This window comes from Pristis pectinata, chromosome 24 (assembly GCF_009764475.1).
Source record: "Pristis pectinata isolate sPriPec2 chromosome 24, sPriPec2.1.pri, whole genome shotgun sequence".
Classification (NCBI taxonomy): domain Eukaryota; kingdom Metazoa; phylum Chordata; class Chondrichthyes; order Rhinopristiformes; family Pristidae; genus Pristis; species Pristis pectinata.
The window spans coordinates 3862714-3881555 of NC_067428.1; the positions used below are offsets into that span (position 1 = coordinate 3862714).

The 18842-nt window shown below is 48.6% G+C and overlaps 1 protein-coding gene across 2 annotated transcripts in view; it reads right to left on the minus strand.

Moving 5' to 3' along the window:
* The window catches only part of palm1a (paralemmin 1a), a 208277-nt gene that overhangs the window by 5632 nt on the left and 183803 nt on the right, over positions 1 to 18842 (minus strand). For both annotated transcript variants that reach the window (XM_052038046.1, XM_052038045.1), the window contains exons 5-7: positions 17698 to 17788; positions 11148 to 11169; positions 3775 to 3843 (exon numbers count right to left, since the gene is read on the minus strand). In XM_052038046.1, coding sequence (XP_051894006.1) covers positions 3775 to 3843; positions 11148 to 11169; positions 17698 to 17788 — 182 coding nt within the window. The remainder of the gene's footprint in view (positions 1 to 3774; positions 3844 to 11147; positions 11170 to 17697; positions 17789 to 18842) is intronic.

Genomic DNA, 18842 nt, shown 5'->3' on the forward strand with positions numbered 1-18842 from the left:
CCCACTGACTGTGACTCAGATCATTCACACTAATAAGAATTAGAGCTGGGCTCGCTCGGGTGAGAAGGTGTTACACTTGTGCACAGCCCTTTACAACCACAGGGCTTGCCAGAGTACTTCGCTGTCAGTGACCAGTCAATGGTGAAACATAAGGAAGATGGCAGCCAATTCCACACAGCGACAGCAACGTCCCACCATTCACCATCAAGTTGCATCTACTGCGCAGGGGTTCTGGTGCATCCGATTGGGTGCAACCTTGGGCTGCTGGCATTTGCTGCTGGGTACTTCCCACCAGCCACGGCATGGAGCATATGTTGCCCGGCAGTCCTTCCCAAGCTTGGGCCTGGGGGTTGGTTGCAGGCGGGCATCAGTAATGGAGGGAAGAGCAGGGGTAATAGGATCTGCCATTTGGGTGCAGAGAGGAGTTGGAACTAACATTCCCTATTCAACGTTCTAAGCCCACATTCCAATAGGGAGCTTCTTATCTTCCCAGTGATTCCTCCCCCTTCATCCCTCATCACTTCCCTGGCCCATTCTACACTGAGTTCCCATTACCTGTGAACTTATCGTCTGTGGATCCAGAACTGAGGGGCTGGCTGTGCATCACAGGGAGCGTTGGGAAATGTCCACTGTTCCTCCAGAGCCCTCTCTCCCATGATGCTTGCTGCACCCTGCCTGCCGCGAGGTGGATTGACTTTGACGTCTTATGGTGGAATATAGTGAAACATCCATCGCTGGCGTGCGGCTGCAACCGGGGTCGGGATTGGGAACAGCGGGGGTTCGGGAACATGTGTGGGTTAGCAGCCGGAGCCAGGATTCAGAGTGAGGGCAAGGTGTGTGTCAGGATCCGGAGTTCCAAGTGCTCGTACACTTGTTTTGACAAGCTGAAGCATCTGTAGAAGTTGTCCTATCCATGGATGGGCTGACCGCTGTATGTTACAGCAGCCTCTAGTGTCTGTGCCAGTGGCCACAGTGGCTTCTGTGTTTGTTTTGTTATCTGTGTGTCCGTATCCCTGGTGCCTGCCACACTGGCCATTCCCTTTTGTCTCTTCTGGGAGAAGATACAGGAGCTTGAGAGTCTTGACAACCAGACTCAGGAACAGCTTCTTCCCCACTGCTGTCAGACTCCTGAACAAGTCACCTCTCTCACATCCCCTTCCCGATGGTGCTCCACGATCTCGAACCCTTAATTCTACCTCTTCTATTACTGCCACTTTAGCATTTCTTTCATTCTGTTATTGTTTTTACCCTGTACTACCTCAATGCACCGTGTAATGATTGATCCGTGTGAACATTATGCAAGACAAGCTTCTCACTGTACCTCGGTACAAGTGACAATAATAAACCAATTGCAGTTTTTGCATTACTTCAGATTGTATGACTGTGCTTTGCACCATTCTGCTGTTTTGTGCTCATGTATTATTGAAGTTGTTATTGCCATGTACATGTTTACTCTGTGAGCTTCACACAGGCAAGAAATTTCATTGCATTCTGGTGTAGGTGGCAATAAACTAACCTGAATCTGAATCTGGTGAATGGCCCTGCCTTGCTGTTTGGCACTGTCGCCAGCTGGTGGCAGCAGGTGCCATTCCAACAGCGGCAGAAGTGGCAGGGATGCGGCCGGCCTGAGAACCAGAACAGGCTTGAAACCAGGAGAAGGCCGTGGGAGCCAGCATCGGCCGGGGGGCAGTGCATCCCCGGAGTGTTAACCGCGGACTGCTGGGACCTGGGGAGGGAGAGGGCTGGGGGTTTGGGAGGTCGGGGTCTGTGAGTGAGGAGCTCACAAGCTAGTTCCCTGCTCTGTCCTGCTTCAGGCAACTGGGACCAGCTCAGGTCAGCATGGACAGGTGGGGCCAAAGGGCCTGTCTCATTATAGGAAGGACATGGAAGCGTTGGAAAGGGTGCAGAGGAGATTTACCAGGCTCCCACAGCCTTTTCCCGGTTTAAAGCCTGTTCTGGTTCTCAGGCCGGCCGCATCCCTGCCACTTCTGCCGCTGTTGGAATGGCAGCTGCGGTGACAGATTTACCAGGATGCTGCCTGGTTTGGAGAGTATGGATTATGAGGAGAGACTAAGGGAGCTAGGGCTTTGCTCTCTGGAGAGAAGTAGGATGACAGGAGACATGATAGAGGTATACAAAAGATTAAGAGGAATAGATAAAAAGAATAAGAGGACAGCCAGCGTCTCTTTCCCAGGGCACCAATGCTCAATACAAGAGGGCATGGCTTTAAGGTAATGGGTGGGAAGTTATCAGAGGGAGGTTTTTCACCCAGCGAGTGGTTGGTGCATGGAATGCGCTGCCTGGGGTGGTGGTGGAGGCTGATACGTTGGTCAAGTTCAAGAGATTGTTAGATAAGCATATGGAGGAATTTAAAATAGTGGGATATGTGGGAGGAAGGGGTTAGATAGTCTTAGGTGTGGTTTGAAGGTCACCACAACATGATGGGCTGAAGGGCCTGTATTGTGCTGTATTGTTCTATGGTTCTGTCCTGTATAACTCTCTGACTCTGTTCCTCATCTTTTCTTGTGTTGCATCCAAACAGCGAGATACTCCACCTCTGGAAGGATCCCTATCCCAGGCTCACTCAGTCTGGCCACACCAGATTGCCCAGTCAAAACCTCTCGCCAAATTATTTGGATCAAATCCCTCAGGAGTTCATCCACTGGTTGGGATTGTTACTGAGGAAGATCTATTATCAATCCTCAACTGACCTTGAGGAGGGAGTGGGGAGCTGCCTATCTGAACAACTTTGAGCAGGATGCGTGGGGAGAGACCTCCAGGGCATAGGGATGCACTTCAGTGCCAGGATAATCTGCAGTTTGGACGGGAACTTGCAAGGACCTCTTATTCCCACGTACCTGCTCCCCTTGTCGCAGGCTTTAGGTGTTTTGGATCTGAGAAGTATGGTAGAAGAAACCTTGGCAAGTGACCAAGATGGATGCTGTACCATCGGAGAAGGGACATTACACGAGTAACCTGTACGGTAGTGTAGTGGTTAGCGTAATGCTTTACAGCGCCAGCGACCCGAGTTCAATTCCAGCTGTCATCTGTGAGGAGTTTGTACGTTCTCCCCGTGTCTGCGTGGGTTTCCTCCGGGTGCTCTGGTTTCCTCCCACATTCCAAAGACGTATGGGTTAGGAAGTTGTGGGCATGCCGTGCTGGTGCCGGAAGCGTGGCGACACTTGTGGGCTGCCCCCAGAACACAGAGGCATTTCACTGTGTGTTTTGATGTATATGTGACTAATAAAGAAATCTTATCTGTTCTCTCTCTCACATGCCCATTAACACTCATCCTCATTTCTCCTGCCATCTATCTACACTAGGGGCAACTTACAGTGGCCAATTAACTTCCCAACCTGTATGCCTTTGGGATGTGGGAGCACCCGGGGAAACCCTCGTGGTCACGGGGAGAGCGTGCAAACTCCACACAGACAGCAGAGGAGGCGGGGATCGAACCCGGGTCTCTGGAGCTGTGAGTGCCACTGTGCTGTTCTCATCAGTAGCTGCCTGACCTACCCAGCAGGACTGGCGTGTTTCAGGTGCGAGGGATGTGGCTTTGATGGATTTGGTGTGGTTCGGACTCAGTGCGGAGAGTCCAGCTCCTTGCATCTCTTTGCGATGAACAGTTTCTTTCTGAGCCCTGACTGGGAGACAGCGCAAGGTACAATCACAAGGCCCAGGGTCTGCAGGTGAATCCGCTGTTCACTTTGTTGTAGTGTTGCACATCATCTCCTGAGGATGGAAGGATAAAAGCTAGATACACATTACTCTTACCAGCTTTCATCTTTTCCGTGCTTCCCTCGGATTTATTGACCACTGGGCTGCCGTGATGCTTCTCCAGTTCTGAGGATAGAAAGAGCAATGGGTTAGACGAGGCTTGGCCTGTGTAGGCCATGTCTGTTCTTTTAACCCACTCCCTCAGGGACGGGGCAATCACCACGGCATTTCACCGCAGCTAATGAGGATCAAAGGTCGCAGGCTGAGGGGACCTTGGAAGGAAGGTGCCACTTGACAGGGCGAATAATGGTTCCCTTCACAATAGCTGTGTGTAATTTGCTAAAGTTGGATCAGGTCACAAACGCTGATACGTTTGAAGAGAAGAAAATGAGCCGATTGTGTGTGCTAATCCTCTGTGAGATTTTACTGTTGACAAAGGATAAAACCGATTGAGTGTAGGGGCTTAGAATACAATGGGGATGTATTACATGCTTTGTTAATTTTAACATCAGGTTGTGAGTTACAGGAATCCCAGAACAAACAAGGAAAATTCCTATCGTGGTATATATTTTAAAGGGCCCAGAAATGACTGTGTGTGATGTCAGTGTGTGACTTTGGGGGAAGCAGTTTATGTTAAAGATTTCCAGCAGGTTAGCACACTTGTGGTAGCAGCAGGAAGTGTGAAGCCCTTGGATGATTGTACACAGGGAGAGAGTCTGCTGGGAATTAGTGGCTTTGAAGCCTCTTCCTGCCCATCACCTGCTCCCTGTGAATGAGGTGAGAGAACGAGAGAGAGAGAGAGAGAGAGAGAGGAGGGGTAAAGGCAGGATGGGGACAAGAGAATAAAGAGAGGGATAGAGAGGAGGGGTGGAGAGAGAACAAAGTGATAGAGAGAGAATGAAGGGATAGAGAGAGAAAGAGTTAGAGTTGAAGAAGATGGAAAAGATCAAACGAACTGAAAGAGATAAAAAAAGAGAGAATTAGGGGACAGGAGAAGATGAAGGGATGTGAGTCAAGGATGAACAGACAGGATGGAGGGAAAGAGAAAGCAAGAGGAGAGAAGGGGGACAAAATCTTCATTGGACACAGAGCCTGGAAGGTGTAAATGTGATGCCAATGCTCCATCGTGAGGGTTGCACCACCGTGTGATCGAGTTAACTCCAGACTCTGCTCTGCTCAGCACTCTGGCTCCCCAGGGCTGAACACTGGGAGGGATGTTGTGGGATTAGAACTGTTTGATCGTTGTTAATGCTGTTCCCTGGGTAGTGCTGATTGGCGGCAGGTGTGGGCACAGCCTACAATTAGAGCTCCCAGGGTAATGTCGTTGTCTGTCTCTGGGCTGTTAACCAGCTGTGGCACCTGTTAGTCTAGACCAAGCTGGCAGCCAGCCAGGCGGGGTGCAGTGACACTCGTTGTAGAGTGTTGTGACGAGTTAGTGGCTGGTCCTGGCGCTTCCATGGACAACGTACCCAAGCTGCGACTCACCCAACACTCGACAAGCTGCACTGTCACTGACACCCAGTCCCATTCTCACCCGGGATACTCTAATGAAAGGTTAGCGAGCAACATGCTAGCTCTGTTTCTCTGCCCTGCCTGAGCTGGTGAGACCCTTGACCCAGTCCCATGTAATGGAAGAGATGGTTTCTCGTGCTGCAGTTATCCGGCTAGTAAGATGACAGCCTGGACAGAGAATGTGAGTTCAAACCCCACCGTGGGAGCCATGTAAACTCAGCTGTTAAAGCAATCTGGAATTTAAACAAAATAGCCTTTGTATGGCCCCACCCCCTTGCCTTTGTAATGGTGACCGCAGATCATTGTGAAACCCATCAGGTTCACTGGTGTCCTACAGGATGAATCTGCCTTCCTTATCTGGTCCAGTCCAGAGTCACTAATGGATTTGATTCCGAACTACCCTTTGAAGTGGACCAGCAAATGTAAGTGACTCAAGGAAACAGGAAAAATGGATAAATTGTGCAGATACCTTAGGCACCGAGTTCAGATACAGCACAGTCACTGCCAGCCCTTCCAAACTCCCCCTCGCAAACATCTGAGCACTGGTGTCTAAATTGGGGGAGCTGTCCCCTAGACAGACTGATACTGTCATCCTCACGGAATCATACCTTACTGACAGTACGCCAGACTCCTCCCTCACATCCCGAGGTACGTTATGTTCCCATTGACAGGACAGACACACCAGAGGAAGGGGCATGGTGGTGTACAGGTAGGAGGGAGAGACCCTGAGAGTCTGAAACATGTCGAATGGCATCAGAGCAAACATGGGCAAGGAAACTTCCTCCTGATTCCCACCTCCTGTCCTCCCTCAGCTGGTGAATCAACGATCCTCCATGTTGACCAACACTTGGAGGAGGCACTGAGGGTAGCAGTGGCACAGGATGTACTCTGAGTGCGGACATCACCAAGAGCAGCTTGGTGGCACCACCTCTGACAGAGCTGGCCAAGTCCTGAAGGTCTGAACGGCCAGACTGGGCTTGCGGCAGCGAGTGAGTGAACCAATACCAGGGGTAAATCTGCTTGACCTCGTCCTCACCAATCTACCTGTGACAGATGCATCTGACCACTGCTGGGAGCAGTGACCACTGTACAGTCCTTGTGGAGATAAAGTCCGTCCACCTTCCTGGTACAGACAGAATATCAGTGTACCCCCCACCCCCTTAACTCTCTATCCTTCTCCCAGTGAATGCTGATGAGGAGGATTCACTTAGGACATAAATGCTCATATCCCCTGCTCCCCACATAGATTACCCCTCTGATCCCTGATGGACCCATTCCTTCATTAGCTACCCCCTTAGCTCCTAGATACTTATAAAAAGTTTTAGGATTCTCCTTAATCCTATTTGCCAAGGTCATTTCATGGCTGTTTCTTGCCCTCCTAATTTCTTTCTTAAATTCTGTGGCATCCAATCCTGCTAAATGGGACAGATTCAGAACACATCCAGCAGATCAAAACTGGACATCTACAAAGTGACGTGGACCATCAACAGCAGAAATATCCCCCACCACGACCTGTAACCTCGCTGCCCCACACATCCCTCACTCTGCCATTACTGTCAAACCAGGGAATCAACCCTGGTCTAATGAGGAGTGCAGAAGAGGATGCTGGGAACAGAAGGTATCGGGCATCCTTAAACATGATGAGGTGCTATACTAATGAAGCTGCAGCAGCAAAACCAGCGTGCACCAGACAGAGCTCAGTGAACTCACGACCAATGGATCAGACTGAAGCTCTGCGGTCTGACCACGGCTAGTCATGGATTGACGCCGACTGTTAGAGGGGGAAGTATCCCAGCTCGTAATGAAAGTGGGGCCCAGCATGTCAGTGTTGGAGGCAAGGCTGAAGCATCTGCAGCCATCTTCAGACAGGAGGCCAAGACGATTCTCCATCTCAGCTTCCTCCTGAGATCCCGCCAGCACAGAAATTACATTTTAAGTCCATTATTCGCTTCATGTGATGTTGATAAGTGGCCAAGGGCACTGCCTACAGCAAAGACTGTGGGGCTCGACAACATCCCAGCTGTAGTACTGAAGGCCTCATTGCGCCTCCAGCCAAGCTGTTCCAGGACAGTTACAACACTGACAATGTGCAAAGTTAACTCGGTATGTACTGTCCACAGAAAGCAGGACAACTCTAGTCCTAAACCTGATCACTGCCCAATCAACTATCAATGTGTCATCAATCATGTAGTTCAAATGACACTTAATCACCTTGACCTGGAGCGGTGGAGGCTGAGAGGTGACCTGATAGAGGCATACACTATTATGAGAAGCATAGATAGGAGTAGATACAGAGCTGCTTCCCAGGGTAGGGGTGTCTAAACATAGGACATAGGTTTAAGGTGAGAGGGAGGAGGTTTAAAGGGGATCTGAGGGGTACATTTTTCACACACAGAGTAGTCGGTATCAGTAATGAGCTGCCAGAGGAGGCAGGAACAGCCACAGCATTTAAGAGGGAACTGGACAGGTACCTGAATGAGCAGGGCACATGAAGGGATATGGAATTAATGCAGGCAAGTTGGATTAGTATAGATAGGCACGATGGTCAGCATCAGCGTGGTGGGCCGAAGGGCCTGCTTCTATGCTGTATGACTCTGTGACACCATGACTCTCCCCGGGGTCACTCAGTTCCTGATCTCATCACATCCTTGGTGAAATGCAGAGCAAAGAACAGAACTCCGGAGGTGAGGTGAGACTGACTGCCAATTGATCAAGTGTGGCATCAGGGAGCCCTGGTAAACCTGAAGTCCGGGGGCATCAAGGGGAAATCTCTGCAGCAGCTGGGAGGCATGCATCCAGAAAGGAAGACTCTTGTGGTTGTTGGAGGTTGATTGACAGGGTGGACACAGCTTCGATGTTTCTCCTGACTGAGCCAAGTGTCAGTCTCTAAGGTGTCGGCCATTCAGTACAGAGAAGAGAAGAAATATCTTCACCCAGGAGGTTGGGAATTTGGAACTCTCTCCCAAGAGAGCTGTGGAGGCTCAGTCACTGAGTGGAGGTTGAAAGATTTCAGATGTTAAGAAATCAAGGGACCTTGGGTTTGTGGAGCTGGGGGTGAAAGCTCCGCCATGATCTTACTGAATGGCACAGGCACAAGGATTGACTGACTACTTCTTGCTTATACTTTTTATGTTCTTTCTTTCTTTATTCCGATCCCAGAGAATCCCTGCGGGACAGCGGTCTACTCCCAACCATCAGCTGCTTCATTGGTGACCTTCCCTCCAGTATAAGGTCAGAAGTCGGGATCTTCACTGAGGATCCTACAATGTTCAACACCATTCACAGGATGTGAAGCAGCCCGTGCCTGTGTGCATAAAGGCCTGGACAACATTCAGACATGGGCTGATAAGCGGCAAGTAACGTTTGTACTGCATTATTGGCAGACAATGACTGGGTCCAACAATAGAGAGCCTAGCTACCTTCCCTTGACAGTCAACGGGATTACCATGGAGCAACACACAAAAAGCTGCAGGAACTCAGTGAGTCAGGCAACGTCTGTGGAGCGAAATGGTCAGTCGACGTTTTGGGTCGAGACCCTTCACCTGGACTGAAAAATGAGGGGGGATAGTCAGTATAAAAAGGTGAAGGGAGGGGGCAGGGCAAGAGCTGGCAGGTGATAAGATTAAGAGATATCTTTATTAGTCACGTACATCAAAACACACAGTGAAATGCATGTTTTTTTGCGTAGAGTGTTCTGGGGGCAGCCCGCAAGTGTCGCCACCTTCCAGCGCCAACGTAGCACGCCCCCAACTTCCCAACCCATACGTCTTTGGAATGTGGGAGGAAACCAGAGCACCCGGAGGAAACCCATGCAGACACGGGGGGAACGTACAAACTCCTTACAGACAGCGGCCGGAATTGAACCCGGGTCGCTGGCGCTGTAATAGTGTTACGCTAACCGCTACACTACCGTACCTGCACACTAGCTATTTCCTCTCTATTTTCCAGTCCTGAAGAAGGGTCTCGACTCGAAACATCGACTGTCCATTTCCCTCCACAGATGCTGCCTGACCCGCTGAGTTCCTCCAGTGCCTTGTATGTTGCTACAGTCTCCAGTGTCTGCAGTCTCTCATGTGTCTCCGATGGCATTTCCATCATTGAGCCCCCACTGTCAACATCCAGGGGTTCACCATCGACTAGAAACTCAGCTAAACCAGCCACATACGTCGTGTGGCTATGAAAACAGGTCAGAGGCTGGATATCCTGCAGTTAGTGACTCATCTCCTGACACCCAAAGGCCTTCCCATCATCGAGAAAGCACCAGTCAGAAGTGTGAGGAAAAACTGTCCACTTGCCTGGGTGAGTTCAGCTCCCACAAACTCCGCAGCATCCAGGGCAAAGCAGTCCGCTAGATTAGCACTTACTCCCTCCACCACTGGAGTTACTCACCCAGGGGACTCCTAAAGCAGGTCCCAAACCTGCCACCAGTACCACCAGAGAGGACAAGGAGAGGGGGTGTAGGAAGCACAACCGTCTGTCGGTTCCCCTCCAAATTACACACCACCCCGACTTGGAAATATATCGCTAGTCCTTCATCATCACTGGGTCTGAATCCTGGAACTCCCTCCCCAGTAAACACTTGGGGGGGGGTGGTGGGAAACACCTTCACCTGAAGGACTGCAGCAGTTAAAGAAGGTGGCTTACCTCCACTTCTTGAGGGAAATTAAGTATGGGCCATAAATGCTCGCCTTGCCAGCACTGGCCACATCCTGGAGATAGCAATTAAAAATATTCAAGATGCTTACTCCTATTTACAAACTTCTACTCAGCTCCACTGCTTCCTCAGCCTTGCGTCCCAGCCATTGCCCTCTCTGCGTCTGGCATCTTTTGAACCCTTCATTATGTCTGTAAAAAACCCCCGGAACCCTCCTTCACCTCCTTTCACCCGGCTTCATTCTCCCCCAGTTCCCCTCTGACTCTGTTATTCCTTTGTTACCCCTGTTTCCCCCAGGCTGTCAGGCTCCTGAATACCCTGCAGACGGTTTCAGACAAATGCCGTGTCAAAAGCCCTGGTTTGCACAACAGCGTATAAGAACTTTGGTTGCTGCTGAACATGTTTATACATTTAGTGCGACACACTGAGTTCTGTAGTTTCCCCGTCCAACTTGGTTTTGCTCCAACCCTGCACTAAATTTGTATTCTGTATATACCGTTTTTTGCACAATTTGTACTTGCACAGTTTTTTTGTCTGTGTTTATTGTATGTCTTCTGTTCTATGTATGTCCTCTGTTGTGTGAGTCTGGGGGAAACGACATTTTGTTCCGCCATGTGTTTTTATAACATGGATGAATGACAATAAAATAACTTGAACTTGAACTCGAGTCGGTGTGCTAACCTCTGTTACTCCTGCTCAGTCTTGGAATCAACGTGCTAGCACATTTTACACCAGTTCAAACAGAGGGATAATCGGCAAACTTGACCTAAAGTTATGCACTCCCCTGTAGCTGTGACACTTTACTCTGTATTCTGTTATTGTTTTTACCCTGTACTACCTCAATGCACCGTGTAATGAATTGATCTGTATGATCGGTATGCAAGACAAGTTTTTCACTGTACCTCAGTACAAGTGACAATAATAAACCAATACCAACACCAATACCAATGCCCAGTCCATTAGCCTCGACATGCTCAGTAACTCTACCTGAGAGCTCACTGGGGTCCAATGTCATGAGGTGACCCAGGAGAGGATCAGCTCACTGGCTCTGAATTTCTACAATGTCACTGGCACTGGAACATTGACTGGGTTGTAAAACAAGCACTCAGTTCACTTGTACTTAATCTCACCCAGCAGTAAAAGTTACACTTGACCCGTATAGGGATGCGCTTTAGTTCTACTGCACAGAATGAATGTAGATTTGTTAGGAGAGCCCTGCACATTTCCGCAGATAGCAGCAGTTCTTTCTTATTGAAATACTCACCACTGCCTTTGCTTGGAGACACCTGTCATGGAAAATGAAAGAGAATGATATCAATGTTCATTCAAGATTAAATTGTTTCTGTTTAACAGTAGATGTCATAGAGACAAGGAAACAGACCCTTCGGCCCGTCGAGTCCACACCGACCATCAACCACCTAATCCATGTAAGAATACTTGGAGCCCTCTCATGCTGTGCTCATACCTACAACCATTCCAGTATTCCTAATGGCTGCTCTAGAGGGTTGTAACACTGGCTTTGTCACTGATGGTTTTAGCCACTGTAAATGTGGGTAGGAACGAAAGCCTGGGTCCTCAGGGTGAAGTGAGCTAGCATTGCACTTCGTCCCCGTGAGAGCTGAGGCTGAGGGGCAGCAGAGAGGGAGTGGAGCCATGGGGGGAGGTACTCATGAGATAAAGGTCTGGCTGGGAGGAATTGGGGGGCAGTGAGCTGACTGAGTTGTCAAGGGGAATGGTTGCCAGGGAGATGGTTGGGAGATCAGTGAGAGGGGTGGGTCTGTTCTGTTGGAGGGGAGGATGGAAGGACAAATGGGTTCCCAGCTGGGTGCTGTACTGTCAATGTTTGATTGTCCTGGGAATGCCAACAGGCTGGTGCTTCCCCCACAATGCTCCAAGAGGAATTCTGATGAAGGGTCATTTGCCAGAAACATTAACCCTGTTTCCCTCTCTACGGATGCTGCCTGACCTGCTGAGTGTTTTCAGCATTTTCTGTTTTCTTTCTAGAAGGGAAGTTCCATAATGGCACTGGGACATGGCCTGGTGAACACCTGGGGTGACATCAGGTGAGTCCATTTGCAATTGTGTAGTTCTGGAACACACAACATCCTGCAACCAAATCCACAGATCTCAAGTTGAATTTTCGAGTGACAGCACATGTGATTCTCTGTTCAGGTTGGAGTGGGGTCGGTGGGAGGTTGGTGGAGAAAGGTGCAAAGAGAAATGGAACCCAAAGTAGAGGCTGAGGCAGGGGCCAGCCATGGGTCCCAGCTCATGAGGGGTAAGGGTCCCATTCCGGTGGATCAATGTGGTATGATGCTCAGCTAGGGGGTGCACCAAGGTCTCAGCATTTCGGTCCCTGCGCTAGTCAATTGGAGCAAAGAGGATGGGCTGGACAAGTGTGGCTCATATTCTCAGCAGTGGACCTAATTGAGGCATTTGGCATGTTTCAAAGGTGGGATAAAGACAAGGTGTTTCCTCGGGAACCGGGAGTCCAGAAGTGCATTTGAGATTGGAACTGGGCTGTTCATTGGTGAAATCTGGGAGGAGTTATCTCACAAAGGGGAGTGGGAATCTGGGAACTCTGTCCCATAAACGGGCTGGTGGCCTATGGGAAAGTTCAGAGAAAGACCACGGAACAAAGATGTTGGGTACAGAACAACCCTGTTCCAATTGGATGATGCAGTAGGTTTGAGGCGTTAAATGGCTTCTCAGTTCCTATACTTCCACTGGCCAGCAGCTTTGAGGGATTTGCAGTACTGTGATCTCCCAAAAGACTTTCACTGGGCAACACTGTTCAAGGGATTGGAAAAATGGGAGCTAACCCATAAGAGGGGGTGTGGGGAGAGATAAAGAGATAGAAAATGAAAGAGAAAAGAGATAGATAGAGAGAGAGAGAGAGAGAGACAGAGAGGTGCTGTTGACATAACATCTATTGAGAGAAATTATTAAGAACAGTAATTAAGAATAAAGTGATTTGAAATGTTCATTTGATCAGAGACAGCCCGTGTTGGATTTGTAAATCTCATGTCATGCTGATGAATCTATTGATTTTGTTCAAAGTGTGGTAGGAAGGAGAAGGTCTGTGGATGTTATTTCTACAGACCTCTGGGTCTAAGACATTTAATAAAATTCTTCATAAGAAGCTGCAGTTAAAGTTGAGGATCAGGGAATTGAAGGTCAATGATTGACCTGGTTCAGAAGTTGATTAGGTGTCAGGAGACAGCAGGCCACGCCCTCTCATTGTCAGGAAATGATGAGAGGTGTCTCTCAAGGCATCAACTACTCATCATATTCACCGAGGTGATGGGATAGAAATCTAGATATCCACCTTTGCAACGATACAACGGTGGGTAGAATGTAGGCTGTGTAGACAGAAGCACTAAATTACAAAGAGAAGGGATCCAATGACTGACAACGCTGTGAAAAATGGGTTTCAGTGTAGGAAAATTGGGATCAGAAGCTTTTGACCTTCAGAATAGTCAGTAAATGTCACAGCTGATGGGATGCCTGCCTTTACTGAGCAGAGGCGATTTGTTACCCTGCGCCCTATGTTAGCATGGTTACACCTTGCCTGGAGTACTACGAGTAGTCAGGAGACTGCACTTTAGGAAGGACACATGGACCTTAGAGGGAGCTCAACGTGGCTTTATCCGAATGATAACAGGGAAGAAGTGAATTGAGTTGTGCTGGGATTCTGATGCTCACTTCACTCACATCAGTTTGACCTGGTGTAGGACTCATACTATGCCCTCATCACCTCGACTTCAGTGACAAGCCAGTGTTAGCTATGTCACATTAGCTGGAAGTAGAGGCACGGGGTGCAAGTTTGTGAATGGGTGGTGCTGATTGAAGCCACACCCGCAATTCTTAAAGGGGAGGTGCTTCGTTCCTGGAACTGTGTTGGGAGTTATTCTTGGCAGCCTGCTGGAGCAGAGGAAGAAGGGGCAGCTCGAGGTCTTGTTCTCTGATGGAGAGGTAGAGAGGGAGCTCCCAGGGGACTGGGAGGTAAGTGGGACAACATGGACATGGGCCCACATCCTGTTTAATGGCTTCACCCAGGACAGGGCATAGATCATCAGACCTCACCTATCACCGACTGCAGCACCCATACACCAGGCACACCAACTTTAGAGACGGGGCTGGGACCCAACGGTTAAAATGCAGCAGACCCTCACGCGACGACTTCCTCCAACCTCCTGAAGCATTACAGCCTCACTCTGCCCCGGTGGTGGTGCCTTAAACATCTGGCATACCCCAAGGAGCAACGCCTCACTGAAGGGCAGTCCCTGCTCCTTGAACACTGTTTGCTGACAGGCCTCTTTCGGAGAGTCCCTTCTCTCCCCCACCTCCTCTTCCTTTTTCTCCCACCAGAGCTAACTTCAAGATGTCCCTCAAGGCTTCCGAACCTCTAACGTTATCCACAGAGCAAACAGGACTACTTCTACACAAGCAGCTCTTCCTCTGATCAATCCCCAGAGCACCGTAGTCACTGAGGATCCCTCTCAATAGCCTGATGGGAGGGTGGTTTCTTCCCGCAGGTGTGTCGGGCATGCTCAACCTGTGGATGGTTGTGCTGTAATTTGACTTCACACTCACACCGTACGCTTCTGGGGTGAGTGGCTATATTAGGTAGTACTGTCCTTTCGAACACAGCGGGAAGGGCAAGTTGTGATAAGGATGTGTCCATGCTCATTGTCCATAATATTGGGACCTGTAGTGTCCAATCAGTGGATGTCATAGAGCCCAACATTGTGGCTCTACATTCATTGAACATGGAACATTACAGCACAGTACAGGCTTTTTGGCCCACAATGTTGTGCTGACATCTTATCCTGCTCTAAAATCTATCTAACCCTTCCCTCCCACATAGCCCTCCATTTTTCTATCATCCATGTGCTATCTAAAAGTCCCTTAAATGTTCCTAATGTATCTGCCCTCACCACCTCTACCGTCAGTGCGTTCCACGCACCCACCACTCTCTGTGTAAAAAAACTTGCCTCTTACATCCCCCCTTATACCTTCCTCCAATCACCTTAAAATTATGTCCCCTCATGTTATCCGTTTTTGCCCTGGGAAAAAGTCTCTGACTGTCCACTCGATCTATGCCTCATCACCTCGTACACCTCTATCAAGTCATCTCTCATCTTCCTTTGCTCCAAAGAGAAAAGCCCTAGCTCGCTCAACCTATCCTCATAAGACATGCTCTCCTGTAGCATCCTGGTAAATCTCCTCTGCACCTTCTCTAAAGCTTCCACATCCTTCCTATAATGAGGCGACCAGAACTGAACACAATACTCCAAGTGTGGTCTAACCAGAGTTCTATAGAGCTGTAACATTACCTCATGGCTCTTGAACTCAGTACCCCAAATAATGAAGGCCAGCACACCATATGTCTTCTTAACAACCCTATCAACCTGCGTGGCAACCCTGAGGGATCTATGGACATGGACCCCAAGATCCTTCCATTCCTCCACACTCCACACACTCCAGTCCTGCCATTAACCTTGTATGCTGCCTTCAAATTCAATCTTCCAAAGTGAATCACTTCACACTTTTTCGGGTTGAACTCCATCTGCCACTTCTCAGCCCAGCTCTGCATCCTATCCATGTCCTGTTGTAACCTACAGCAACCTTCTACACTATCCACAACACCACCAACCTTCGTGTCATCTGCAAACTTACTAACCCACCCTTCCACATCCTCATCCAAGTCATTTATTAAAATCACAAAGAGCAGGGGTCCCAGAACAAATCCCTGAGGAACACCACTGGTCACCGACCTCACCTACAACCACCCTGTGTCTTCTATTAGGTGAGCCAATTCTGAATCCACACAGCCAAGTTTCCCTGGATCCCATACCTCCTGACTTCCTGAATGAGCCTTCCATGAGGAACCTTATCAAACGCCTTACTAGGATCCATGTAAACCACATCCACTGCTCTACCTTCATCAATGTGCTTTGTCACATCCTCAGAGAATTAAGGACCTCCCCTACCTCTTCCAGGCACATGTTTCCTCTTTTATCCCTGATCGGTCCTACCCTCACTCTAGTCATCCTCCTATTCTTCACATACGTGTAGAAAGCCTTGGGGTTTTCTTTAATCCTACTCGCCAAGGACTTCTCATGACCCCTTCTAGCTCTCCTAAGTCCATTCTTAAACTCCTTCCTGGCTACCTTGTAACTCTCCAGAGCCCTGCCTGATCCATGGTTTCTAAACCTTAGGTAAGCTTCTTTCTTCCTCTTGACAAGATATTCTTCGTCTCTTGTCAACCGTAGTTCCTTCACTCTACCATCCTTACCCTGCCTCAATGGGACAAACCTATCCAGAACCCCAGGCAAGTACCCGCTCAACAACCTCCATATTTCTGTTGTGCACTTCCCCAAGAATATCTGTTCCCAATTTATGCTCCCAAGTTCCTGCCTAATAGCATCATAATTCCCCCTCCCGCAATTAAATACTTCCCCATATCGTCTGCTCCTATCCCTCTCCAAGGTTATGGTAAAGGTCAGGGAGTTATGGTCACCAAAATGCTCTCCCACCGAGAGATCTGAAACCTGATCAGGCTCATTGCCTAGTACCAGGTCCAGTACGGCCTCTCCTCTAGTCGGCCTGTCCACATACTGTGTCAGGAATCCTTCCTGGACACTCCTAACAAACTCTGCCCCATCTATCCCCTTCACACTAAGGAGGTGCCAATCAATATTAGGGAAGTTGAAATCACCCATGACAACAACCCTGTTATTTTTGCACCTCTCCAAAATCTGCCTCCCGATCCGCTCCTCAGCATCTCTGCTGCTATTGGGGGGGGCGGCGGTGTCTGTAGAATACTCCCAATAGAGTGATCACTCCCTTCCTGTTTCTGACCTCCACCCACACTGACTCAGTGGACGATCCCTCCAGGACATCCTCCATTTCTGCAGCTGTGATACTGTCCCTGATCAGCAAAGCCGCTCCCCCACCTCTTCTACCTTCGCCCCTGTCCCCCTCGAAACATCTAAACCCCGGAATATCCAGCAGCCATTCCTGCCCTTGTAACAGCCAAGTCTCTGTAATGACCACCATGTTGTAGTTCCCACGTACTTACCCATGCTCTAAGTTCATCACCCTTGTTCCTGATACTTCTCACATTAAAGTAGACACACTTCAGCCCAGCCAACTGACTGCAATTTTGCCCTTTCAACTGCGTATCCTTCCTCACAGTCTTTCTACACTCTGCATCTGCTTGTACATTAAATGCACCAACCTCTAACCTATCACTTGGTTTCCCATCCCCTTTCCAAGGAGCGATTGCACTAGGATTTTGCTTCTTGCAATTCAGAAGTAATGAAGCAGTGATTTGGTCAAAGGTTTCAAGACAATGAGAGGAACAGACAAAATAAAGGGAGAGTGATTATCTTCACCAGCTGGGGAGTTTGGGAACGAGGATAATATCTTAAAAGTTGCAAAGGCTGCGAGAAGTTTGGAACTCTCCACTGTGAACAATTAATGGTAAGTTAATTTATAATTTTAACTATTAATAATGCGATTGGTAGATTTTTGTAGCTAAGGATATTCACAGAGCAGAGGCAGAGGCAATACGTGGAGTTAGATCACAGATCAATGGCTTAGAAAACAGAGAGTCAGCAAGGAAACCCAGGCATGGGCTACTTGCTGGGGTTTGTGTCACTGTCTTGCCCAGTCCTTGATCATACTGGACAGTGTTCTTCCTAAGCTTGTGAGTGATCATTGATCTTTGATGAGTGACGCAGTCACCAAACACGCACAGTAACGCAGGCACCCTCTCACTGCTCAGTCTTCACCACTGCACACACCTTCTCCTTGTCCTTCAGCTTCTCGTCAACACTGTTTTCTTTAGAGATAGCAACATCTCCATTTTCAAGAGATTCGAGCTCCTTTTCAAGCCTGGAAGAGATGAGACTACATTCAATAATGGAGAGATTAATGTGCGTCAATATCCCAGAAGCAAAGCAATTAAGACCCAGATAACAGGGGCCTTATTGCTGTGGTTTACCTTCTTGGCTGGTCTGATGAATGGGGGACGGAAAGACATCTGCCCTTACTAATAGGGTCATCTACTAACACCATCACATCACTGACATCTGCTTCAACTCCAGGTGATTGCAATTTTTTTTTTGCTCTACACTTTCAAAGCAGTCGGCAAAAAAAAAACAATTTATTATGCACCATCTTCCCAAGAAAGGAGTAAGACTGCAGCATCAATGCTGCCATCATCACCGTCGGGAGTATCTACAGGAGGCGCTGCCTCAGGAAGGCAACATCCACCATGAAAGGTCCCTACCATCCGGGCCGTGCCATCTTCTCGCAGCTGCCTTCAGGCAGGAGGTACAGAAGCCTGAAGTCCCACACCCCCAGGTTCAGGAACAGCTATTTCCCTTCAACCATTCGGTTCTTGAAACAACTGGCACAACCCTAATTGCTCTCTCAGTATAGTAACACTGTGACCACTTTGACCATTTTGCACCACTTTGGTTTTTTTTGTTCTAATTGTGTTCTTTCTTGTATAATTTATGGTAAATTTATGTTTTTCTTGTGAATGCTGCTTATCTGATGCTCTGTGCCTGTGATGTTGCTGCAAGTAAGTTTTTCATTGCACCTGTGCACACATGTACTTGTGCACATGACAATAAACTCGACTTTGACTTTTCAACTTTGACTTTGATCCACAACATGGCAATGTTTACTCCTTTGACAATGAAACATTTAATTGTCCAGTCTTGCTGGAGCTTACTGTATGCTTTGGTTGATGTGTTTCCCACATATAACAGTGACCACATAACCACACCTGCAAAACACTTCCAACATTGTGAAACACTCTGGGGCACTCTGAGCTGGTGAAAAATGTTAAGGTTTTCTCTGCCTTTGCAATTAGTTCCCCCCGGACAACAATCCTGATTTTGCCTGGCTGGGAAATAAAGACTTGGTTGGAATTCAATCA